Raw genomic sequence first — 25,046 nt, 5'->3', positions numbered from 1 at the left:
ACATCATACAGTCACCTCACAAACAACTGTCACCTAACAAACACCACACAATCACCTCACAAACACCTCACAAACTCCTCACAAACACCACACAGCCACCTCACAAACACCTGTCACCTCACAAACATCACACAATCACCTCACAAACATCTTGCAAGCACCACACAAACACCACAGTTACCACACAAACACCACACAAACACCACACAATCACCACACAAACACCACACAGTCACCACACTGTCACCTCACAAACACCACACAGTTACCACATAAACACCACACAGTCACCTCACAAACACCACACAGTCTCCACACAAACACCGCACAGTCTCCACACAAACACCGCACAGTCTCCACACAAGCATCACACAAACTCCACACAAACACCATGCAGTCACCTCACAAACAACTGTCACCTAACAAACACCACACAATCACCTCACAAACACCTCACAGTCACCTCACAAACTCCTCACAAACACCGCACAGTCTCCACACAAACACCACACAGTCACCTCACAAACACCTCAGTCACCTCACAAACATCACACAAACACCACACAATCACCTCACAAACACCACACAGTCACCTCACAAACAACTGTCACCTCACAAACACCACACAATCACCATACAGTCACCTCACAAACAACTGTCACCTCACAAACACCACACAATCACCTCACAAACACCACACAATCACCTCACAAACACCACACAGTCACCACACAAACACCACACAATCACCACACAAACACCACACTGTCACCTCACAAACACCACACAGTTACCACATAAACACCACACAGTCACCTCACAAACACCACACAGTCTCCACACAAACACCATACAATCACCTCACAAACACCACACAGTCACCTCACAAACACCACCCAGTCACCACACAAACACCGCACAGTCACCTCACAAACACCTCACAAACTCCTCACAAACACCACACAGTCACCTCACAAACATCACACAAACTCCACACAAACACCATACAATCACCTCACAAACACCACACAGTCACCACACAAACACCACACAATCACCACACAAACACCACACTGTCACCTCACAAACACCACACAGTTACCACATAAACACCACACAGTCACCTCACAAACACCGCACAGTCTCCACACAAACACCGCACAGTCTCCACACAAACACCGCACAGTCACCTCACAAACATCACACAAACTCCACACAAACACCATGCAGTCACCTCACAAACAACTGTCACCTAACAAACACCACACAATCACCTCACAAACACCTCACAGTTACCTCACAAACTCCTCACAAACACCGCACAGTCTCCACACAAACACCACACAGTCACCTCACAAACACCTCAGTCACCTCACAAACATCACACAAACACCACACAAACACCACACAATCACCTCACAAACACCACACAGTCACCTCACAAACAACTGTCACCTCACAAACACCACACAATCACCATACAGTCACCTCACAAACAACTGTCACCTCACAAACACCACACAATCACCTCACAAACACCACACAATCACCTCACAAACACCACACAGTCACTACACAAACACCACACAATCACCACACAAACACCACACTGTCACCTCACAAACACCACACAGTTACCACATAAACACCTCACAGTCACCTCACAAACACCACACAGTCTCCACACAAACACCGCACAGTCTCCACACAAACACCACACAGTCACCTCACAAACACCTCAGTCACCTCACAAACATCACACAAACACCTCACAGTCACCTCACAAACTCCTCACAAACACCACACAGTCTCCACACAAACATCACACAGTCACCTCACAAACACCTCAGTCACCTCACAAACATCACACAAACACCACACAAACACCACACAGTCACCTCACAAACACCACACAGTCACCACACAAACACCACACAGTCACCTCACAAACACCTCACAGTCGCCTCACAAACTCCTCACAAACACCACACAGTCTCCACACAAACACCACACAGTCACCTCACAAACACCTCAGTCACCTCACAAACATCACACAAACACCACACAAACACCATACAGTCACCTCACAAACATCACACAAACACCACACAATCACCTCACAAACACCACACAGTCACCTCACAAACAACTGTCACCTCACAAACACCACACAATCACCATACAGTCACCTCACAAACAACTGTCACCTCACAAACACCACACAATCACCTCACAAACACCACACAATCACCTCACAAACACCACACAGTCACCACACAAACACCACACAATCACCACACAAACACCACACTGTCACCTCACAAACACCACACAGTTACCACATAAACACCACACAGTCACCTCACAAACACCACACAGTCTCCACACAAACACCATACAATCACCTCACAAACACCACACAGTCACCTCACAAACACCACCCAGTCACCACACAAACACCGCACAGTCACCTCACAAACACCTCACAGTCGCCTCACAAACTCCTCACAAACACCACACAGTCACCTCACAAACATCACACAAACTCCACACAAACACCATACAATCACCTCACAAACACCACACAGTCACCACACAAACACCACACAATCACCACACAAACACCACACTGTCACCTCACAAACACCACACAGTCACCTCACAAACACCGCACAGTCTCCACACAAACACCGCACAGTCTCCACACAAACACCGCACAGTCACCTCACAAACATCACACAAACTCCACACAAACACCATGCAGTCACCTCACAAACAACTGTCACCTAACAAACACCACACAATCACCTCACAAACACCTCACAGTTACCTCACAAACTCCTCACAAACACCGCACAGTCTCCACACAAACACCACACAGTCACCTCACAAACACCTCAGTCACCTCACAAACATCACACAAACACCACACAAACACCACACAATCACCTCACAAACACCACACAGTCACCTCACAAACAACTGTCACCTCACAAACACCACACAATCACCATACAGTCACCTCACAAACAACTGTCACCTCACAAACACCACACAATCACCTCACAAACACCACACAATCACCTCACAAACACCACACAGTCACTACACAAACACCACACAATCACCACACAAACACCACACTGTCACCTCACAAACACCACACAGTTACCACATAAACACCTCACAGTCACCTCACAAACACCACACAGTCTCCACACAAACACCGCACAGTCTCCACACAAACACCACACAGTCACCTCACAAACACCTCAGTCACCTCACAAACATCACACAAACACCTCACAGTCACCTCACAAACTCCTCACAAACACCACACAGTCTCCACACAAACATCACACAGTCACCTCACAAACACCTCAGTCACCTCACAAACATCACACAAACACCACACAAACACCACACAGTCACCTCACAAACACCACACAGTCACCACACAAACACCACACAGTCACCTCACAAACACCTCACAGTCGCCTCACAAACTCCTCACAAACACCACACAGTCTCCACACAAACACCACACAGTCACCTCACAAACACCTCAGTCACCTCACAAACATCACACAAACACCACACAAACACCATACAGTCACCTCACAAACACCACACAATCACCTCACAATCACCACACAAACACCACACAATCACCACACAAACACCACACAGTCACCTCACAAACACCACACAATCACCGCACAAACTCCACAAACACCTCACAAACACCACACAGTCACCTCACAGTCACCACACAAACACCACACAAACACCACACAGTCACCTCACATTTTTACATTATATTCCCCAAATTTATGCTGTCTTAATGCTGTGCTTTCTTTCTTTCTTAATTATGTGTTAATTCTTTAATTATGTATTTTTCCCTTTTATTATTTTTTATTCCCTTTTCTTTTTTATATGCATTTATTTATTATTAATTAATCATTTATTTGTGTGTGTCTCCTCTCTCTCTCTCTCTCTCTCTCTCAGTGAGGAGTCATGCGTGTGAGTTGGATCAGTTCCAGAAGCCCGGTGGTTGTTCTGATATTTGTTTATTGGGAAACAGCCACAAGACCCGAACATGTCGCTGTCGCTCTGGATTCAGCCTCGGCAGTGACGGGAAATCCTGCAAGAGTCAGTCTTTATATTAATAATAATAATAATAATAATAATAATATATTTAATAAGGCTTCCTGCTGAAAAATCCTTTTATTTATCAGATTATTATCTCAGGTTTGATCTTCCACACTTTCCTCTTTAATCGGCGGACTGATCGGTCGCCTGCTTTAATAATCGCCGAGCGAAATGTTCCAATTCCAGTTTACTTAAGCGGTCGACCGTATTGATCGTTTCCATGGTGACACACTGAAATCCACTGATTCACCATGTCTCACTTCTCCATAATAATAAAATAATAAAATATTTAAAGAAAATAAAAATGTTTTCATATGTTCTCCATTTCCCCTGCTACTAAAATATCACTCAAGTACAATTTTTCTTTTTTTTGCTGTAAATTCTGTTAATATATTTTGCTGCTTGTTTATTATAATATTTTCTATCAACAGAAGCAGAAAACAATCTGATCAATTGTTTTCTGTATATTTATTAAAGTTCTAAAAGTAATTTAACATTTTTCTTTTTATTATTATTTATTGTGGTTGGTTAAGTCTTCAGTGTTTTCCACATTTCATTGAAGTACTTGTGAAGTGTGTGTTTATTTGTTTGTTTATTTGTTTGTTTTTTGTGCTCGTCATCCTCAGAGCCAGAGCACGAGTTGTTCCTGGTTTATGGAAAAGGTCGTCCCGGTGTGATCAGAGGGATGGACATTAATCCGAAGGTGCAGGATGAGTACATGATCCCGATAGAGAACCTGATGAACCCTCGCGCTCTGGACTTCCACGCTCAGAGTAACTTTATCTACTTCTCCGACGCCACCAGTTACCTGATCGGTCGACAGAAGATCGACGGCACAGAGAGAGACACCATCCTGAAGGAAGGTAAGACATCATGCTTCCCTCCTTCATTTAACATTGAGGAAGGAAAAGATTGCATGTAGCTGAGAACGTGAAAAAGGAGAGAACCAGAGCTTCTGCTGAAAATGAAGTGGGAGAAAGTTAGAAAGAAACTAAAGACAAAGATCAATTGATAAGTGTGTGTGTGTGTGTGTAGGTGTGCACACGGTGGAAGGAATCGCTGTGGACTGGATGGCCAATAATTTGTACTGGACAGATGACGGGCCAAAGAAGACCATCAGCGTGGCTCGACTGGAGAAGGCAGCGCAGACGAGGAAAACTCTCATCGAGGGCAAAATGACACATCCACGAGCCATCGTAGTGGATCCCAAAAATGGGTGAGGGGATCGAGTGTGAATGGGATCGGGATTGGGCAGGATCGAGTGAGAGAGAATGTGAAGTGATTGAGTGTAATTGGGATCGAGTGTGAAGGAGATCTGGTGTGAATGGAATCAAGTGGGAACAGGAATGAGTGCAAAATGGATCTGAGATGAAAAAGATCAAATGTGAACAGGATCCTGTGTGAAAGAAATTAAATGTGATGAGGATTTGGTGTGAATGGGTTAAAGTGTGAAGTGGATAGAGAGGTAAGGGGGTTGAGTGTGAAGGGGATCGAGTGTAAAGGTAATTGAGGTCTGAAGGTGGTTATGTGCAAAGGGGATCAAGTGCAAGGGGGATCGAGTGAGAGGGGGATTGAATCCAAAGGGGATCAAGTGCGAGGGGGATCGAGTGAGAGGGGGATTGAATCCAAAGGGGATCGAGTGTGAAGGGGGTGGACAATGTTGTTTCTGGGATCAAGGCATGAACAGGATGTTGCATGAGCAGGATCAGGGCATGAGTGGGATCTAGGTACTTCATGGGCTTGAATGTGAACAAGATGGGGTCTGAAGAGGATTTTTACTGCTATACAGGATTTACACAAATTTCTCATTAAAATCACAAATTATTTATTTTTTTAATTAAAGTTTTTTTTCTTCCTCTGGGATTCTGACAGAATAAAAGAAATAAATCCAAACTTTCAGTTGAATTTTTTTGTAATTACTCATTACTTTCTGTGACTGGAGTGGAATCTGGTTCAGTTAATCAGATCGTTAACAAACCCACTAATGACTTTTACTAACTAGTGAAGCTAATTACGTGGAGAGTTCATTAACTATATTGATGTAGTCTCCTGGAGCTGGGCTGGCTGTGGTGCTCCAGAGATCCTGGTGCTGTAGGCAGAGTCTCTGACAGAGGGCTGTCAGTCAACATGCTCATTAAAATATCAGGCCACTCCCATTCCTGGTGGTCTCAGATCAGTGAGATCAGTTCTGTTTGAGAAATTGATCAAATGGAATTTTCTGGATGTTTGAAAACATGTAATAAAGTTTCTGAAATTTTACTCCAAATATCTGCTGCTGGAAACACAGTTAGCTTAGCAGTGATAAAACTCAGATGCTGAACCTTTTTCAGATGGATGTACTGGACGGATTGGGAAGAAGATCCCAAAGAGAGCAAGAGGGGTAAAATCGAGAGAGCCTGGATGGACGGAACCAACCGGAACATTCTCTTAACATCAAAGACAGTTCTGTGGCCAAACGGTCTGAGTCTGGACGTTCCTCAGGGCATCCTGTACTGGGTGGACGCTTATTATGACCGCATCGAGATGGTTTACCTCAACAGCACTGAGCGGAAGGTCAGGACTTCCAAATTTATCTCTTCAACTTTCATCGAATAACAAATAACGCTAACCTTAGACCACTTTATCTTCAGTGACTAGACGACACAATCGACTAAACAGACCCAATGATAAAAAAAAAAAAAGTTAAACCGAGTGTTAAACCTCATGTTCAGATTTTTTTAATCAACATGGAGGAGAAGGAAACCATGGCAACTAGCTAGCGTTAATATGGAAACCATGGCAACTAGCTAGCGTTAATATGGAAACCATGGCAACTAGCTAGCGTTAATATGGAAACCAAGGCAACTAGCTAGCGTTAATATGGAAACCATAGCAACTAGCTAGCGTTAATATGGAAACCATGGCAACTAGCTAGCGTTAATATGGAAACCATGTCAACTAGCTAGCATTAATATGGAAACCATGGCAACTGGCTAGCATTAATATGGAAACCATAGCAACTAGCTAGCGTTAATATGGAAACCATGGCAACTAGCTAGCATTAATATGGAAACCATGTCAACTAGCTAGCATTAATATGGAAACCATGGCAACTAGCTAGCGTTAATATGGAAACCATGGCAACTAGCTAGCGTTAATATGGAAACCATGTCAACTAGCTAGCATTAATATGGAAACCATGGCAACTAGCTAGCATTAATATGGAAACCATGGCAACTAGCTAGCATTAATATGGAAACCATGGCAACTGGCTAGCATTAATATGGAAACCATGGCAACTGGCTCACATTAAGAAGAAAATATAGTAAAACTGGATGTTAAATATTTAATTTTTCCTCTCAGACGGTGTATGAAGGACAGGAGCTGAGCCACGCCTTTGGTCTCTGCCATTATAAGAACTTCCTGTTCTGGAATGAGTATCGTAGCGGCAGCATCTACAAACTTGACCAGGACACCAAATCTGTCACGCTTCTGCGCAACGAGCGTCCTCCCATCTTCGAAATCCGCATGTACGACGCCCAGCAACAGCAAGGTACTGACGCCATTACCACACAAGTTTACCGCGGAACTGATGAGATCATCTATGCTAACTGCTCTTGAGGTTTAGTGCGTTGAGATATGGTGTCACTGACCACTCAGAATTTAGGGTTCTGAGAAACTGAAGCACTAAAACCTAGATGTGTTAGCATTGTGAGAAACTGTGGCTAGTTGATTAGCTAGCATTGCAAAAAAAAAAACTGCACTGCTAACAGAGCGCTAGACCAGAGATCTTTAACTGTGTGATTAACATTTACTCTGCTATTTAGCCGAACAAACTCTAACGCTAACAGCTTGTTATTTAGAACACTCCTCTGAGTGTTAATCCGCGGGTTTGGTCTGTTCCAGGGACAAATGCGTGTCGAGTGAATAACGGCGGATGCAGTATCCTGTGTTTAGCGACTCCACTCGGTCGATCATGTGCTTGTGCTGAAGATCAGCTCCTGGATCCTGCAGATAACACCAGCTGTAAAGGTAACATATCAGAGCAGGCTACATGCTTATTAACTCTTTATTACTACTTTATTATATAATAATAACTAATTTAGTCAAACCTGTAAATGCTAAAACTAATAGCTGCGTAGCATTGCTAAGCAGATACTAGAAAGAAATAATGCTATTTATCTAATTAGTATCCTGAAAAGGAATACCTGCTAACAGCTAGCTACTTAGCATTTTGAGGCAAAACTGCTCCTACTTGTAGTTACTTGGTTAGCATACTAATTCAAATTCAAATTTTATATTTTATTTTACTAGCAAATTGAATTCAAAACCGTGCTCGCTAACGTGTGTGTGTGTGTGTGTGTGTGTGTGTGTGTGTGTGTGTGTGTGTAGCGAACCCATCCTACATTCCTCCTCCTCAGTGTCAGTCTGGTGAATTTGCCTGTAAGAATAATCGCTGCATTCAGGAGAGATGGAAGTGTGATGGAGACAACGACTGTCTAGACAACAGTGATGAAGCTCCAGAGCTCTGCCGTGAGACACACACACACACACACACACACACAAGGACGTAAACACACTCAAAAATGAAAAAAAAATGTATGGAAAAAAAGTGTTTGTTATATGTGCTGTTAAATAAAGTGTGTGTGTGTGTGTGTGTAGATCAGCACACATGTCCTGCTGACCGTTTCAAGTGTCAGAATAATCGTTGTATCCCCATGCGCTGGCTCTGTGATGGAGACAATGACTGCGGCAATGATGAGGACGAGTCCAACTCAACATGCTCAGGTACACACACACAGACACAGACACACACACACAGACACACACACACACACACACTGTGGCCAACCCCCCTGGGGCGTCTCTGCAGGACAGCTGACCTTTAACTGATGATCTCAGACTCAGATTTTCACCTGGAGTTCAGCTGAAGACATGTCCAGATTTCATCATCCAGCCAGAGAGAGAGAGAGAAAGAGGGAGAGAGAAACAGAGGGAGAGAAAGACAGAGAGACAGAGGGAGAGAGACATACAGAAAGAGAGTCAGACAGAGAGACAGAGAGAGGGAGGGGGGCTGGCAGACAGAAAGAGAGACAGACAGACAGAGAGAGTGACAAAGAGAGAGAGACAAAGAGAGTGAGACAGAAAGAAATACAGACAGACAGAGAGAAAGAGACAGACAGATACATACAGAGAGAAAGAGATACAGACAGAGAGAGAGAGAGATACAGAGAGAGAGAGAGAGAGAGAGAGAGAGATACAGACAGAGAGAGAGAGATACAGAGAGAGAGAGAGAGAGAGAGAGATACAGAGAGAGAGATGAAGAGGTTCCACTGTTTCTCTTATTTAGAACACTGTGATTGTGTTTGTGTTTTTCTCGCGTCTCTCTCTTTCATCTGGATGACATTAATATGTTTCCTCTTGCTCCTGTCTTTCTCTTCATTTAAATATTTCTCACTCTTTACTCGGACCTCAGCTCGGACGTGTCCTGCTAATCAGTACTCGTGTTTGAGTGGACGCTGCATTCCCAGCTCCTGGACGTGTGACCTGGACGATGACTGCGGTGATCGATCTGATGAACCTGCGTCCTGCGGTACAACACCCACTGACCCCACCTGTCTCACTGCTCAGATCATTCACACCATTTACTGTTTACTGACCTGACCCCACCTGTCTCACTGCTCAGATCATTCACACCATTTACTGTTTACTGACCTGACCCCACCTGTCTCACTGCTCAGATCATTCACACCATTTACTGTTTACTGACCTGACCCCACCTGTCTCACTGCTCAGATCATTCACACCATTTACTGTTTACTGACCTGACCCCACCTGTCTCACTGCTCAGATCATTCACACCATTTACTGTTTACTGACCTGACCCCACCTGTCTCACTTACTCGGACTGATCCAGTCTTAATGTTTATTAATTCTTAATTCCAGTCTTAATGTTAATAATCTGATAATAAACAGTTTTAACGCTTCCTATAAAGTTGTAATAAGTGTATAATGACACAGCATTCTTCTCCAGCGTTACACTCCATCACCACTGTGCTTTACAGAGTCACTTTACTCTCTGTAAATTATTTTAACTCGAAGTTGAAGAATAATTTGTGTAAATAAAACGTTTTAAATTCCAGCGTATCCCACGTGTTTCCCTCCGACTCAGTTCACGTGTAATAATGGACGCTGCATCAACATGAACTGGCGCTGCGACAGCGGTGAGAACCTTACACTCTCTCACACGTGATGTGTGTGTGTGTGTGTGTGTTTTAATGTATGAGTGTATGTTTTAGTGTGTGTGTGTCTGTGTGTTACTTTGAGTGTGTGTATTAGTGTGTGTGTTACAGTGAGTGTGTGTTTTAGTGTGTGTGTGTGTGCGTTACAGTGAGTGTTTGTTTTAGTGTTTGTGTTACAGTGAGTGTGTGTTTTAGTGTGTGTGTGTTTTAGTGTGTGTGTGTGTGTGCGTTACAGTGAGTGTTTGTTTTAGTGTGTGTGTGTTTTAGTGTGTGTGTGTGCGTTACAGTGAGTGTTTGTTTTAGTGTGTGTGCTACAGTGTTTTAGTGTGTTAGTACGTGTGTGTGTGTCTGTGTGTGTGTTTTACTGTATGAGTGTTTATTGTTGTGTGTGTCTGTGTGTGTGTTTTACTGTATCAGTGTTTATTGTTGTGTGTGTGTGTGTGTGTTTTACTGTATCAGTGTTTATTGTTGTGTGTGTGTGTTTTTTACTATATGAGTGTTTATTGGTGTGTGTGTGTGTGTTTTACTGTATGAGTGTTTATTGTTGTGTGTGTGTGTGTGTTTTACTATATGAGTGTTTATTGTTGTGTGTGTGTGTTTTACTGTATGAGTGTTTATTGGTGTGTGTGTGTGTGTTTTACTATATGAGTGTTTATTGGTGTGTGTGTGTGTTTTACTGTATGAGTGTTTATTGGTGTGTGTGTGTGTGTTTTACTATATGAGTGTTTATTGGTGTGTGTGTTTTACTGTATGAGTGTTTATTGGTGTGTGTGTGTGTGTTTTACTATATGAGTGTTTATTGGTGTGTGTGTGTGTGTGTGTTTTACTATATGAGTGTTTATTGGTGTGTGTGTGTGTTTTACTGTATGAGTGTTTATTGGTGTGTGTGTGTGTTTTACTGTATGAGTGTTTATTGTTGTGTGTGTGTGTGTGTGTGTGTTTTACTGTATGAGTGTTTATTGTTGTGTGTGTGTGTGTTTTTTACTATATGAGTGTTTATTGTTGTGTGTGTGTGTGTGTGTTTTACTATATGAGTGTTTATTGGTGTGTGTGTGTGTGTGTGTTTTACTATATGAGTGTTTATTGGTGTGTGTGTGTGTGTGTGTTTTACTATATGAGTGTTTATTGTTGTGTGTGTGTGTGTGTGTTTTACTATATGAGTGTTTATTGTTGTGTGTGTGTGTGTTTTACTATATGAGTGTTTATTGGTGTGTGTGTGTGTGTTTTACTATATGAGTGTTTATTGGTGTGTGTGTGTGTGTTTTACTGTATGAGTGTTTATTGTTGTGTGTGTGTGTGTGTGTGTGTTTTACTGTATGAGTGTTACTGTATCAGTGTTTATTGTTGTGTGTGTGTGTGTGTGTGTTTTTTACTATATGAGTGTTTATTGGTGTGTGTGTGTGTGTGTGTGTGTTACTGTATGAGTGTTTATTGGTGTGTGTGTGTGTGTGTGTTACTGTATGAGTGTTTATTGGTGTGTGTGTGTGTGTGTTTTACTGTATGAGTGTTTATTGTTGTGTGTGTGTGTGTGTGTGTGTGTGTGTTTTACTGTATGAGTGTTTATTGTTGTGTGTGTGTGTGTGTGTTTTACTGTATGAGTGTTTATTGTTGTGTGTGTGTGTGTTTTACTGTATGAGTGTTTATTGTTGTGTGTGTGTGTTTTTTACTATATGAGTGTTTATTGGTGTGTGTGTGTGTGTTTTACTGTATGAGTGTTTATTGTTGTGTGTGTGTGTGTTTTTTACTATATGAGTGTTTATTGGTGTGTGTGTGTGTGTTTTACTATATGAGTGTTTATTGGTGTGTGTGTGTGTTTTACTGTATGAGTGTTTATTGGTGTGTGTGTGTGTGTGTTTTACTATATGAGTGTTTATTGGTGTGTGTGTGTGTGTGTGTTACTGTATGAGTGTTTATTGGTGTGTGTGTGTGTGTTACTGTATGAGTGTTTATTGGTGTGTGTGTGTGTGTGTTACTGTATGAGTGTTTATTGGTGTGTGTGTGTGTGTGTGTGTTACTGTATGAGTGTTTATTGGTGTGTGTGTGTGTGTTACTGTATGAGTGTTTATTGGTGTGTGTGTGTGTGTTTTTTACTATATGAGTGTTTATTGGTGTGTGTGTGTGTGTGTTTTACTATATGAGTGTTTATTGGTGTGTGTGTGTGTGTTTTACTATATGAGTGTTTATTGGTGTGTGTGTGTGTGTTTTACTATATGAGTGTTTATTGGTGTGTGTGTGTGTGTTTTACTGTATGAGTGTTTATTGGTGTGTGTGTGTGTGTGTTTTACTATATGAGTGTTTATTGGTGTGTGTGTGTGTGTTTTACTGTATGAGTGTTTATTGGTGTGTGTGTGTGTGTGTGTTTTTTACTATATGAGTGTTTATTGGTGTGTGTGTGTGTTTTTTACTATATGAGTGTTTATTGGTGTGTGTGTGTGTTTTTTACTATATGAGTGTTTATTGGTGTGTGTGTGTGTTTTTTACTATATGAGTGTTTATTGTTGTGTGTGTGTGTGTGTGTGTTTTTTACTATATGAGTGTTTATTGGTGTGTGTGTGTGTGTGTGTGTTACTGTATGAGTGTTTATTGGTGTGTGTGTGTGTTTTACTGTATGAGTGTTTATTGTTGTGTGTGTGTGTGTGTTTTACTGTATGAGTGTTTATTGTTGTGTGTGTGTGTGTGTGTTTTACTGTATGAGTGTTTATTGTTGTGTGTGTGTGTGTGTGTTTTACTGTATGAGTGTTTATTGTTGTGTGTGTGTGTGTTTTTTACTATATGAGTGTTTATTGGTGTGTGTGTGTGTGTGTTTTACTATATGAGTGTTTATTGGTGTGTGTGTGTGTGTTTTACTGTATGAGTGTTTATTGTTGTGTGTGTGTGTGTGTGTGTGTTTTACTGTATGAGTGTTTATTGGTGTGTGTGTGTGTGTGTGTTTTACTGTATGAGTGTTTATTGTTGTGTGTGTGTGTGTGTTTTTTACTATATGAGTGTTTATTGGTGTGTGTGTGTGTGTGTGTGTGTTTTACTGTATGAGTGTTTATTGGTGTGTGTGTGTGTGTGTTTTACTGTATGAGTGTTTATTGGTGTGTGTGTGTGTGTTACTGTATGAGTGTTTATTGGTGTGTGTGTGTGTGTGTTACTGTATGAGTGTTTATTGGTGTGTGTGTGTGTGTTACTGTATGAGTGTTTATTGGTGTGTGTGTGTGTGTTTTACTGTATGAGTGTTTATTGTTGTGTGTGTGTGTGTTTATTACTATATGAGTGTTTATTGGTGTGTGTGTGTGTTTTTTACTATATGAGTGTTTATTGTTGTGTGTGTGTGTGTGTGTTTTACTGTATGAGTGTTTATTGTTGTGTGTGTGTGTGTGTGTTTTACTGTATGAGTGTTTATTGTTGTGTGTGTGTGTGTGTGTTTTACTGTATGAGTGTTTATTGTTGTGTGTGTGTGTGTTTTTTACTATATGAGTGTTTATTGGTGTGTGTGTGTGTTTTTTACTATATGAGTGTTTATTGGTGTGTGTGTGTGTTTTTTACTATATGAGTGTTTATTGGTGTGTGTGTGTGTTTTTTACTATATGAGTGTTTATTGGTGTGTGTGTGTGTTTTACTGTATGAGTGTTTATTGGTGTGTGTGTGTGTGTTTTTTACTATATGAGTGTTTATTGGTGTGTGTGTGTGTTTTTTACTATATGAGTGTTTATTGGTGTGTGTGTGTGTGTGTGTTTTACTGTATGAGTGTTTATTGGTGTGTGTGTGTGTGTGTTTTACTGTATGAGTGTTTATTGTTGTGTGTGTGTGTGTGTGTTTTACTGTATGAGTGTTTATTGGTGTGTGTGTGTGTGTGTTTTACTGTATGAGTGTTTATTGGTGTGTGTGTGTGTTTTTTACTATATGAGTGTTTATTGGTGTGTGTGTGTGTGTTTTACTGTATGAGTGTTTATTGTTGTGTGTGTGTGTGTGTTTTTTACTATATGAGTGTTTATTGGTGTGTGTGTGTGTGTGTGTTTTACTGTATGAGTGTTTATTGGTGTGTGTGTGTGTGTGTGTGTGTGTTTTACTGTATGAGTGTTTATTGGTGTGTGTGTGTGTTTTACTGTATGAGTGTTTATTGGTGTGTGTGTGTGTGTTTTACTGTATGAGTGTTTATTGGTGTGTGTGTGTGTTTTTTACTATATGAGTGTTTATTGGTGTGTGTGTGTGTGTGTGTGTTTTACTGTATGAGTGTTTATTGGTGTGTGTGTGTGTGTGTGTTTTACTGTATGAGTGTTTATTGTTGTGTGTGTGTGTGTTTTTTACTATATGAGTGTTTATTGGTGTGTGTGTGTGTGTGTGTGTGTTTTACTGTATGAGTGTTTATTGTTGTGTGTGTGTGTGTGTGTGTGTGTGTGTTTTACTGTATGAGTGTTTATTGTTGTGTGTGTGTGTGTTTTTTACTATATGAGTGTTTATTGGTGTGTGTGTGTGTGTTTTACTGTATGAGTGTTTATTGTTGTGTGTGTGTGTTTTTTACTATATGAGTGTTTATTGGTGTGTGTGTGTGTGTGTTTTTTACTATATGAGTGTTTATTGTTGTATGTGTGTGTGTGTGTTTTATTGTATGAGTGTTTATTGTTGTGTGTGTGTGTTTTACTGTATGAGTGTTTATTGTTGTGTGTGTGTGTGTGTGTTTTATGGTATGAGTGTTTATTGTTGTGTTTGTGTGTGTGTTACTGTATGAGTGTTTATTTTTGTGTGTGTGTGTGTGTGTTTTACGGTATAAGTGTTTATTGTTGTGTGTGTGTGTGTTACTGTATCAGTGTTTGTTGTTGTGTGTGTGTGTGTCTGTGTGTGTGTTACTGTATGTGTGTTACTGTATCAGTGTTTATTGTTGTGTGTGTGTGTGTGTTACTGCATCAGTGTTTATTGTTGTGTGTGTGTGTGTGTGTTTTACGGTATAAGTGTTTATTGTTGTGTGTGTGTGTTTTTTACTGTATGAGTGTTTATTGTTGTGTGTGTGTGTGTGTTTTACTGTATGAGTGTTTATTGGTGTGTGTGTGTGTGTGTTACTGTATGAGTGTTTATTGGTGTGTGTGTGTGTGTTACTGTATGAGTGTTTATTGGTGTGTGTGTGTGTGTGTTACTGTATGAGTGTTTATTGTTGTGTGTGTGTGTGTTTTACTGTATGAGTGTTTATTGTTGTGTGTGTGTGTTTTTTACTATATGAGTGTTTATTGTTGTGTGTGTGTGTGTTTTTTACTATATGAGTGTTTATTGGTGTGTGTGTGTGTGTTACTGTATCAGTGTTTATTGTTGTGTGTGTGTGTGTGTTACTGTATCAGTGTTTATTGTTGTGTGTGTGTGTGTGTTTTACGGTATAAGTGTTTATTGTTGTGTGTGTGTGTGTTACTGTATGAGTGTTTATTGTTGTGTGTGTGTGTTACTGTATGAGTGTTTATTGTTGTTTGTGTGTGTGTGTTACTGTATCAGTGTTTATTGTTGTGTGTGTGTGTGTGTGTTTTACGGTATAAGTGTTTATTGTTGTGTGTGTGTGTGTGTGTGTGTGTGTTTTACTGTATCAGTGTTTATTGTTGTGTGTGTGTGTGTGTGTGTGTGTTACTGCATCAGTGTTTATTGTTGTGTGTGTGTGTGTGTGTGTGTGTTACTGCATCAGTGTTTATTGTTGTGTGTGTGTGTGTTTTACGGTATAAGTGTTTATTGTTGTGTGTGTGTGTGTGTGTTTTACGGTATAAGTGTTTATTGTTGTGTGTTTGTGTGTGTTACTGTATCAGTGTTTATTGTTGTGTGTGTGTGTGTGTTTTACGGTATAAGTGTTTATTGTTGTGTGTGTGTGTGTGTGTTACTGTATCAGTGTTTATTGTTGTGTGTGTGTGTTTTACGGTATAAGTGTTTATTGTTGTGTATGTGTGTGTTACTGTATGAGTGTTTATTGTTGTGTGTGTGTGTGTGTTACTGTATGAGTGTTTATTGTTGTGTGTGTGTGTGTGTGTTACTGTATCAGTGTTTATTGTTGTGTGTGTGTGTGTGTGTGTGTGTGTGTGTTTTACGGTATAAGTGTTTATTGTTGTGTGTGTGTGTGTTACTGTATCAGTGTTTATTGTTGTGTGTGTGTGTGTGTTTTACGGTATAAGTGTTTATTGTGTGTGTGTGTGTGTGTGTGTTTTACGGTATAAGTGTTTATTGTTGTGTGTGTGTGTGTGTTTTACGGTATAAGTGTTTATTGTTGTGTGTGTGTGTGTGTTTGTGTTACTGTATCAGTGTTTATTGTTGTGTGTGTGTGTGTGTGTTTTACGGTATAAGTGTTTATTGTTGTGTGTGTGTGTGTGTTACTGTATCAGTGTTTATTGTTGTGTGTGTGTGTGTGTTTTACGGTATAAGTGTTTATTGTTGTGTGTGTGTGTGTGTTACTGTATCAGTGTTTATTGTTGTGTGTGTGTGTGTGTTTTACGGTATAAGTGTTTATTGTGTGTGTGTGTGTGTGTGTGTGTGTGTTTTACGGTATAAGTGTTTATTGTTGTGTGTGTGTGTGTGTTTTACGGTATAAGTGTTTATTGTTGTGTGTGTGTGTGTGTGTTTGTGTTACTGTATCAGTGTTTATTGTTGTGTGTGTGTGTGTGTTTTACGGTATAAGTGTTTATTGTTGTGTGTGTGTGTGTGTGTTACTGTATCAGTGTTTATTGTTGTGTGTGTGTGTGTGTGTTTTACGGTATAAGTGTTTATTGTTGTGTGTGTGTGTGTGTTTGTGTTACTGTATCAGTGTTTATTGTTGTGTGTGTGTGTGTGTTTTACGGTATAAGTGTTTATTGTTGTGTGTGTGTGTGTGTTACTGTATCAGTGTTTATTGTTGTGTGTGTGTGTGTGTGTTTTACGGTATAAGTGTTTATTGTTGTGTGTGTGTGTGTGTTTGTGTTACTGTATCAGTGTTTATTGTTGTGTGTGTGTGTGTGTTTTACGGTATAAGTGTTTATTGTTGTGTGTGTGTGTGTTACTGTATCAGTGTTTATTGTTGTGTGTGTGTGTGTGTGTGTGTTACTGTATGAGTGTTTATTGTTGTGTGTGTGTGTGTGTGTGTTACTGTATCAGTGTTTATTGTTGTGTGTGTGTGTGTGTGTGTGTTTTACGGTATAAGTGTTTATTGTTGTGTGTGTGTGTTTGTGTTACTGTATCAGTGTTTATTGTTGTGTGTGTGTGTGTGTTTTACGGTATAAGTGTTTATTGTGTGTGTGTGTGTGTGTGTGTGTGTGTTTTACGGTATAAGTGTTTATTGTTGTGTGTGTGTGTGTGTTTTACGGTATAAGTGTTTATTGTTGTGTGTGTGTGTGTGTTTGTGTTACTGTATCAGTGTTTATTGTTGTGTGTGTGTGTGTGTTTTACGGTATAAGTGTTTATTGTTGTGTGTGTGTGTGTTACTGTATCAGTGTTTATTGTTGTGTGTGTGTGTGTGTTTTACGGTATAAGTGTTTATTGTTGTGTGTGTGTGTGTGTTTGTGTTACTGTATCAGTGTTTATTGTTGTGTGTGTGTGTGTGTTTTACGGTATAAGTGTTTATTGTTGTGTGTGTGTGTGTTACTGTATCAGTGTTTATTGTTGTGTGTGTGTGTGTGTTTTACGGTATAAGTGTTTATTGTGTGTGTGTGTGTGTGTGTGTGTGTGTGTGTTTGTGTTACTGTATCAGTGTTTATTGTTGTGTGTGTGTGTGTGTTTTACGGTATAAGTGTTTATTGTTGTGTGTGTGTGTGTTACTGTATCAGTGTTTATTGTTGTGTGTGTGTGTGTGTTTTACGGTATAAGTGTTTATTGTTGTGTGTGTGTGTGTGTTACTGTATGAGTGTTTATTGTTGTGTGTGTGTGTGTTACTGTATGAGTGTTTATTGTTGTGTGTGTGTGTGTGTGTGTGTGTGTGTTTTACGGTATAAGTGTTTATTGTTGTGTGTGTGTGTGTGTGTGTGTGTGTGTGTTTTACGGTATAAGTGTTTATTGTTGTGTGTGTGTGTGTGTTACTGTATCAGTGTTTATTGTTGTGTGTGTGTGTGTTTTACGGTATAAGTGTTTATTGTTGTGTGTGTGTGTGTTTTACGGTATAAGTGTTTATTGTTGTGTGTGTGTGTGTGTTACTGTATCAGTGTTTATTGTTGTGTGTGTGTGTGTTTTACGGTATAAGTGTTTATTGTTGTGTGTGTGTGTGTGTGTGTTTTACGGTATAAGTGTTTATTGTTGTGTGTGTGTGTGTGTTACTGTATCAGTGTTTATTGTTGTGTGTGTGTGTGTTTTACGGTATAAGTGTTTATTGTTGTGTGTGTGTGTGTGTTACTGTATGAGTGTATATTGTTGTGTGTGTGTGTGTGTGTGTGTTACTGTATCAGTGTTTATTGTTGTGTGTGTTTGTTTTACGGTATAAGTGTTTATTGTTGTGTGTGTGTGTGTTACTGTATCAGTGTTTATTGTTGTGTGTGTGTGTGTGTTTTACGGTATAAGTGTTTATTGTTTTGTGTGTGTGTGTGTTACTGTATCAGTGTTTATTGTTGTGTGTGTGTTTGTGTGTGTTACTGTATGAGTGTTTATTGTTGTGTGTGTGTGTGTTTTATGGTATGAGTGTTTATTGTTGTGTGTGTGTGTGTGTGTGTTACTGTATGAGTGTTTATTGTTGTGTGTGTGTGTGTTTTATGGTATGAGTGTTTATTGTTGTGTGTGTGTGTGTGTGTTACTGTATGAGTGTTTATTGTTGTGTGTGTGTGTGTTTTATGGTATGAGTGTTTATTGTTGTGTGTGTGTGTGTTTTATGGTATGAGTGTTTATTGTTGTGTGTGTGTGTGTGTGTTACTGTATGAGTGTTTATTGTTGTGTGTGTGTGTGTGTGTTACTGTATGAGTGTTTATTGTTGTGTGTGTGTGTGTGTGTTACTGTATGAGTGTTTATTGTTGTGTGTGTGTGTGTTTTATGGTATGAGTGTTTATTGTTGTGTGTGTGTGTGTTTTATGGTATGAGTGTTTATTGTTGTGTGTGTGTGTGTTTTATGGTATGAGTGTTTATTGTTGTGTGTGTGTGTGTGTGTTACTGTATGAGTGTTTATTGTTGTGTGTGTGTGTGTTTTATGGTATGAGTGTTTATTGTTGTGTGTTGGTGTTTGTTTGTGTCTGTGTTTGTATCACATCTCCATGGTTACCATATGTCTTTGTCTTTGTGTGTTTTGTCTTCTTTACCTCATTTATCCGTCTGTGTGTGTTTACATCATTTCCTGTTCTCTGTGCCATTGGCCCCGCCCCCCTTGTCTCCAATTGGCTCGCTGTTGCAGAAAAGGATTGTGGGGACGGATCTGATGAGTTCAATTGTCCCGCGCTGACCGGTTAGTGCATAGATCAACATGCACCATCATGTCCAGCGCAGAGAGAACTTTATTACAGCAGTGTAGTGTTTAAAGCAGTACGAAGAATTCAGGGGGAATTGCTCTGATTTATTAGATTGGTCCAGTAGGAAATAAAATAGTTTACATATTAATATCATTAATATGTAACGCTTTTCCTACACAGTAAAATAAATATGTGCAATTCACATCTAAAATTAATATTTACATTTTTATTTCAGTATATTTTTCTTCATGGTGCATGGACTGATCTATGCAGTTTCTGTCATTATCTACTGTACTGTGTGTGTGTGTGTGTGTGTCTTTAACTGTACTGTGTGTGTGTGTGTCTTTAACTGTACTGTGTGTGTGTGTGTCTTTAACTGTACTGTGTGTGTGTGTCTCTTTCACTGTACTGTGTGTGTGTCTCTTTCACTGTACTGTGTGTGTGTGTGTCTTTAACTGTACTGTGTGTGTGTGTGTCTTTAACTGTACTGTGTGTGTGTGTGTCTTTAACTGTACTGTGTGTGTGTGTGTCTTTAACTGTACTGTGTGTGTGTGTGTGTCTTTAACTGTACTGTGTGTGTGTGTGTCTTTAACTGTACTGTGTGTGTGTGTGTGTCTTTAACTACTGTGTGTGTGTGTGTCTTTAACTGTACTGTGTGTGTGTGTGTGTCTTTAACTGTACTGTGTGTGTGTGTGTCTTTAACTACTGTGTGTGTGTGTGTCTTTAACTACTGTGTGTGTGTGTGTCTTTAACTGTACTGTGTGTGTGTGTGTCTTTAACTGTACTGTGTGTGTGTGTGTCTTTAACTACTGTGTGTGTGTGTCTTTAACTGTACTGTGTGTGTGTGTGTCTTTAACTGTACTGTGTGTGTGTGTGTCTTTAACTACTGTGTGTGTGTGTGTGTCTTTAACTGTACTGTGTGTGTGTGTCTTTAACTGTACTGTGTGTGTGTGTGTCTTTAACTACTGTGTGTGTGTGTGTCTTTAACTGTACTGTGTGTGTGTGTGTCTTTAACTGTACTGTGTGTGTGTGTGTCTTTAACTGTACTGTGTGTGTGTGTGTCTTTAACTGTACTGTGTGTGTGTGTCTTTAACTGTACTGTGTGTGTGTGTGTCTTTAACTGTACTGTGTGTGTGTGTGTCTTTAACTGTACTGTGTGTGTGTGTGTCTTTAACTGTACTGTGTGTGTGTGTGTCTTTAACTACTGTGTGTGTGTGTGTCTTTAACTGTACTGTGTGTGTGTGTCTTTAACTGTACTGTGTGTGTGTGTGTCTTTAACTACTGTGTGTGTGTGTGTCTTTAACTGTACTGTGTGTGTGTGTGTCTTTAACTGTACTGTGTGTGTGTGTCTTTAACTGTACTGTGTGTGTGTGTGTCTTTAACTGTACTGTGTGTGTGTGTCTTTAACTACTGTGTGTGTGTGTCTTTAACTACTGTGTGTGTGTGTGTCTTTAACTGTACTGTGTGTGTGTGTGTCTTTAACTGTACTGTGTGTGTGTGTGTCTTTAACTGTACTGTGTGTGTGTGTGTCTTTAACTGTACTGTGTGTGTGTGTCTTTAACTGTACTGTGTGTGTGTGTGTCTTTAACTGTACTGTGTGTGTGTCTTTAACTGTACTGTGTGTGTGTGTGTCTTTAACTACTGTGTGTGTGTGTGTCTTTAACTGTACTGTGTGTGTGTGTGTCTTTAACTGTACTGTGTGTGTGTGTGTCTTTAACTGTACTGTGTGTGTGTGTGTCTTTAACTGTACTGTGTGTGTGTGTCTTTAACTGTACTGTGTGTGTGTGTGTCTTTAACTGTACTGTGTGTGTGTGTGTCTTTAACTGTACTGTGTGTGTGTGTCTTTAACTGTACTGTGTGTGTGTGTGTCTTTAACTACTGTGTGTGTGTGTGTCTTTAACTGTACTGTGTGTGTGTGTGTCTTTAACTGTACTGTGTGTGTGTGTGTCTTTAACTACTGTGTGTGTGTGTGTCTTTAACTGTACTGTGTGTGTGTGTGTGTCTTTAACTACTGTGTGTGTGTGTGTGTCTTTAACTGTACTGTGTGTGTGTGTGTCTTTAACTGTACTGTGTGTGTGTGTGTCTTTAACTGTACTGTGTGTGTGTGTGTGTCTTTAACTACTGTGTGTGTGTGTGTGTCTTTAACTGTACTGTGTGTGTGTGTGTCTTTAACTGTACTGTGTGTGTGTGTGTGTCTTTAACTGTACTGTGTGTGTGTGTGTCTTTAACTGTACTGTGTGTGTGTGTGTGTCTTTAACTACTGTGTGTGTGTGTGTGTCTTTAACTGTACTGTGTGTGTGTGTCTTTAACTGTACTGTGTGTGTGTGTGTGTCTTTAACTGTACTGTGTGTGTGTGTGTCTTTAACTGTACTGTGTGTGTGTGTGTGTCTTTAACTGTACTGTGTGTGTGTGTCTTTAACTGTACTGTGTGTGTGTGTGTGTCTTTAACTGTACTGTGTGTGTGTGTGTCTTTAACTGTACTGTGTGTGTGTGTGTGTCTTTAACTGTACTGTGTGTGTGTGTGTGTGTGTGTCTTTAACTGTACTGTGTGTGTGTGTGTCTTTAACTGTACTGTGTGTGTGTGTCTTTAACTGTACTGTGTGTGTGTGTGTCTTTAACTGTACTGTGTGTGTGTGTGTGTCTTTAACTGTACTGTGTGTGTGTGTGTCTTTAACTGTACTGTGTGTGTGTGTGTGTCTTTAACTGTACTGTGTGTGTGTGTCTTTAACTGTACTGTGTGTGTGTGTGTGTCTTTAACTGTACTGTGTGTGTGTGTGTCTTTAACTGTACTGTGTGTGTGTGTGTCTTTAACTGTACTGTGTGTTGTGTGTCTTTAACTGTACTGTGTGTGTGTGTGTGTGTGTGTGTCTTTAACTGTACTGTGTGTGTGTGTGTCTTTAACTGTACTGTGTGTTGTGTGTCTTTAACTGTACTGTGTGTGTGTGTGTGTGTGTGTGTGTCTTTAACTGTACTGTGTGTGTGTGTGTCTTTAACTGTACTGTGTGTGTGTGTGTCTTTAACTGTACTGTGTGTGTGTGTCTTTAACTGTACTGTGTGTGTGTGTGTGTGTGTGTCTTTAACTGTACTGTGTGTGTGTGTGTCTTTAACTGTACTGTGTGTTGTGTGTCTTTAACTGTACTGTGTGTGTGTGTGTGTGTGTGTGTGTGTGTGTCTTTAACTGTACTGTGTGTGTGTGTCTTTAACTGTACTGTGTGTGTGTGTGTCTTTAACTGTACTGTGTGTGTGTGTGTGTCTTTAACTGTACTGTGTGTGTGTGTGTGTGTCTTTAACTGTACTTTGTGTGTGTGTGTCTTTAACTGTACTGTGTGTGTGTTTGTGTGTGTGCGTGTGTGTGTGTGTTTTATTTATTCACTTCCTTTGTTTTCCTTCATGTTGATGTGATGGTTTATTACCCTGCAGTAGATGTTTGTGGTGATTGTGTAGCGTTGTTGTGTAATTGTGTTGTGTTGTTGTGTAATTGTGTAGCGTTGTTGTGTAATTGTGTAGCGTTGTTGTGTAAATGTGTTGTGTTGTAGATAATGATTGTGGTGATAACAGTGATGAAGCGGGCTGCACACACTCCTGCTCCAGCACACAGTTTAAATGCAACAGTGGCCGCTGCATCCCGGATTACTGGACCTGCGACGGAGACAACGACTGCAACGACTTCAGCGATGAGACACACGCTAACTGCAGCAATAACGGTGATCATCTTCATCATCATCATCATCATACTGACAATAATATTACAGCAGTGTAACATTAGCAACAGGATTATATTTTTATTATTATTATTACACACACACACACACAATCATATCTCACTTTATCTCTGTAATACTGTTATGTTTGTATGTTTGTATGTTTGTGTGTGTGTGTGTGTGTGTGTGTGTGTGTGTGTTTCAGCGACCCGTCCCCCCGGTGGTTGTCACACAGATGAGTTTCAGTGTCGGATGGACAGTCTGTGTATTCCTCTGCGCTGGCGCTGTGATGGAGACACGGACTGTGTGGACATGAGCGATGAGAAAAACTGTGAAGGCGTCACCAACATCTGTGACCCTGCGGTCAAATTCGGCTGCAGAGATTCTGGTGAGGAATTCTGGGTAATGTAGTGCAGTGGATGTGCTCATCATCATCATCATCATCATCATACTCATCATCACCATCATCATCATACTCATCATCACCATCATCATCATACTCATCATCACCATCATCATCATCATACTCATCATCATCATCATCATCACCATCATCATCATACTCATCATCACCATCATCATCATACTCATCATCATCATCATCATCACCATCATCATCATACTCATCATCACCATCATCATCATACTCATCATCACCATCATCATCATACTCATCATCATCATCATCACCATCATCATCATACTCATCATCACCATCATCATCATACTCATCATCACCATCATCATCATACTCATCATCACCATCATCATCATCACCATCATCATCATACTCATCATCATACTCATCATCATCATCATCATCATCATCATCATCATACTCATCACCATCATCATCATACTCATCATCACCATCATCATCATACTCATCATCATACTCATCATCACCATCATCATCATCACCATCATCATCATACTCATCATCATACTCATCATCACCATCATCATCATCACCATCATCATCATACTCATCATCATACTCATCATCACCATCATCATCATCATCATCATCATACTCATCATCACCATCATCATCATACTCATCATCACCATCATCATCATCACCATCATCATCATACTCATCATCACCATCATCATCATACTCATCATCACCATCATCATCATACTCATCATCACCATCATCACACTCATCATCATCATCATCATCATCATCATACTCATCATCACCATCATCATCATACTCATCATCACCATCATCATCATCACCATCATCATCATCATCACCATCATCATCATCATCATCATCACCATCATCATCATACTCATCATCATCATCATCATCACCATCATCATCATCATCATCACCATCATCATCATCATCATCACAATCATCATCATACTCATCATCACCATCATCATCATACTCATCACCATCATCATCATCATCATCATCACCATCATCATCATCACCATCATCATCATACTCATCATTATCATCATCATCACCATCATCATACTCATCATCACCATCATCATCATACTCATCATCATCATCACCATCATCATCATCATCATCATCATCATCATCACCATCATCATCATCATCACCATCATCATCATCATCATACTCATCATCACCATCATCATCATAC

General features: G+C 40.1%; 1 protein-coding gene across 7 annotated transcripts in view; it reads left to right on the top strand.

Annotated features, from left to right (window-relative positions):
- lrp1aa (low density lipoprotein receptor-related protein 1Aa) overlaps positions 1-25,046 on the top strand; it is a 190,604-nt gene that overhangs the window by 77,753 nt on the left and 87,805 nt on the right. For 4 of the 7 annotated variants that reach the window (XM_058373888.1, XM_058373889.1, XM_058373887.1 and 1 more), the window contains exons 10-22: positions 4,009-4,152; positions 4,779-5,015; positions 5,188-5,368; positions 6,483-6,705; positions 7,495-7,684; positions 8,038-8,163; positions 8,524-8,664; positions 8,794-8,919; positions 9,608-9,724; positions 10,275-10,355; positions 19,660-19,710; positions 23,251-23,418; positions 23,621-23,803. In XM_058373888.1, coding sequence (XP_058229871.1) covers positions 4,009-4,152; positions 4,779-5,015; positions 5,188-5,368; positions 6,483-6,705; positions 7,495-7,684; positions 8,038-8,163; positions 8,524-8,664; positions 8,794-8,919; positions 9,608-9,724; positions 10,275-10,355; positions 19,660-19,710; positions 23,251-23,418; positions 23,621-23,803 — 1,968 coding nt within the window. The remainder of the gene's footprint in view (positions 1-4,008; positions 4,153-4,778; positions 5,016-5,187; positions 5,369-6,482; positions 6,706-7,494; positions 7,685-8,037; positions 8,164-8,523; positions 8,665-8,793; positions 8,920-9,607; positions 9,725-10,274; positions 10,356-19,659; positions 19,711-23,250; positions 23,419-23,620; positions 23,804-25,046) is intronic. The other 3 variants (XM_058373895.1, XM_058373894.1, XM_058373892.1) reach the window with 1 other exon arrangement.

Source organism: Hemibagrus wyckioides, linkage group LG21, assembly GCF_019097595.1.
Source record: "Hemibagrus wyckioides isolate EC202008001 linkage group LG21, SWU_Hwy_1.0, whole genome shotgun sequence".
In the NCBI taxonomy this organism is placed as follows: domain Eukaryota; kingdom Metazoa; phylum Chordata; class Actinopteri; order Siluriformes; family Bagridae; genus Hemibagrus; species Hemibagrus wyckioides.
Note: the sequence above shows the minus strand (reverse complement) of the source record. Positions and strands in the feature narration are given on the sequence as shown.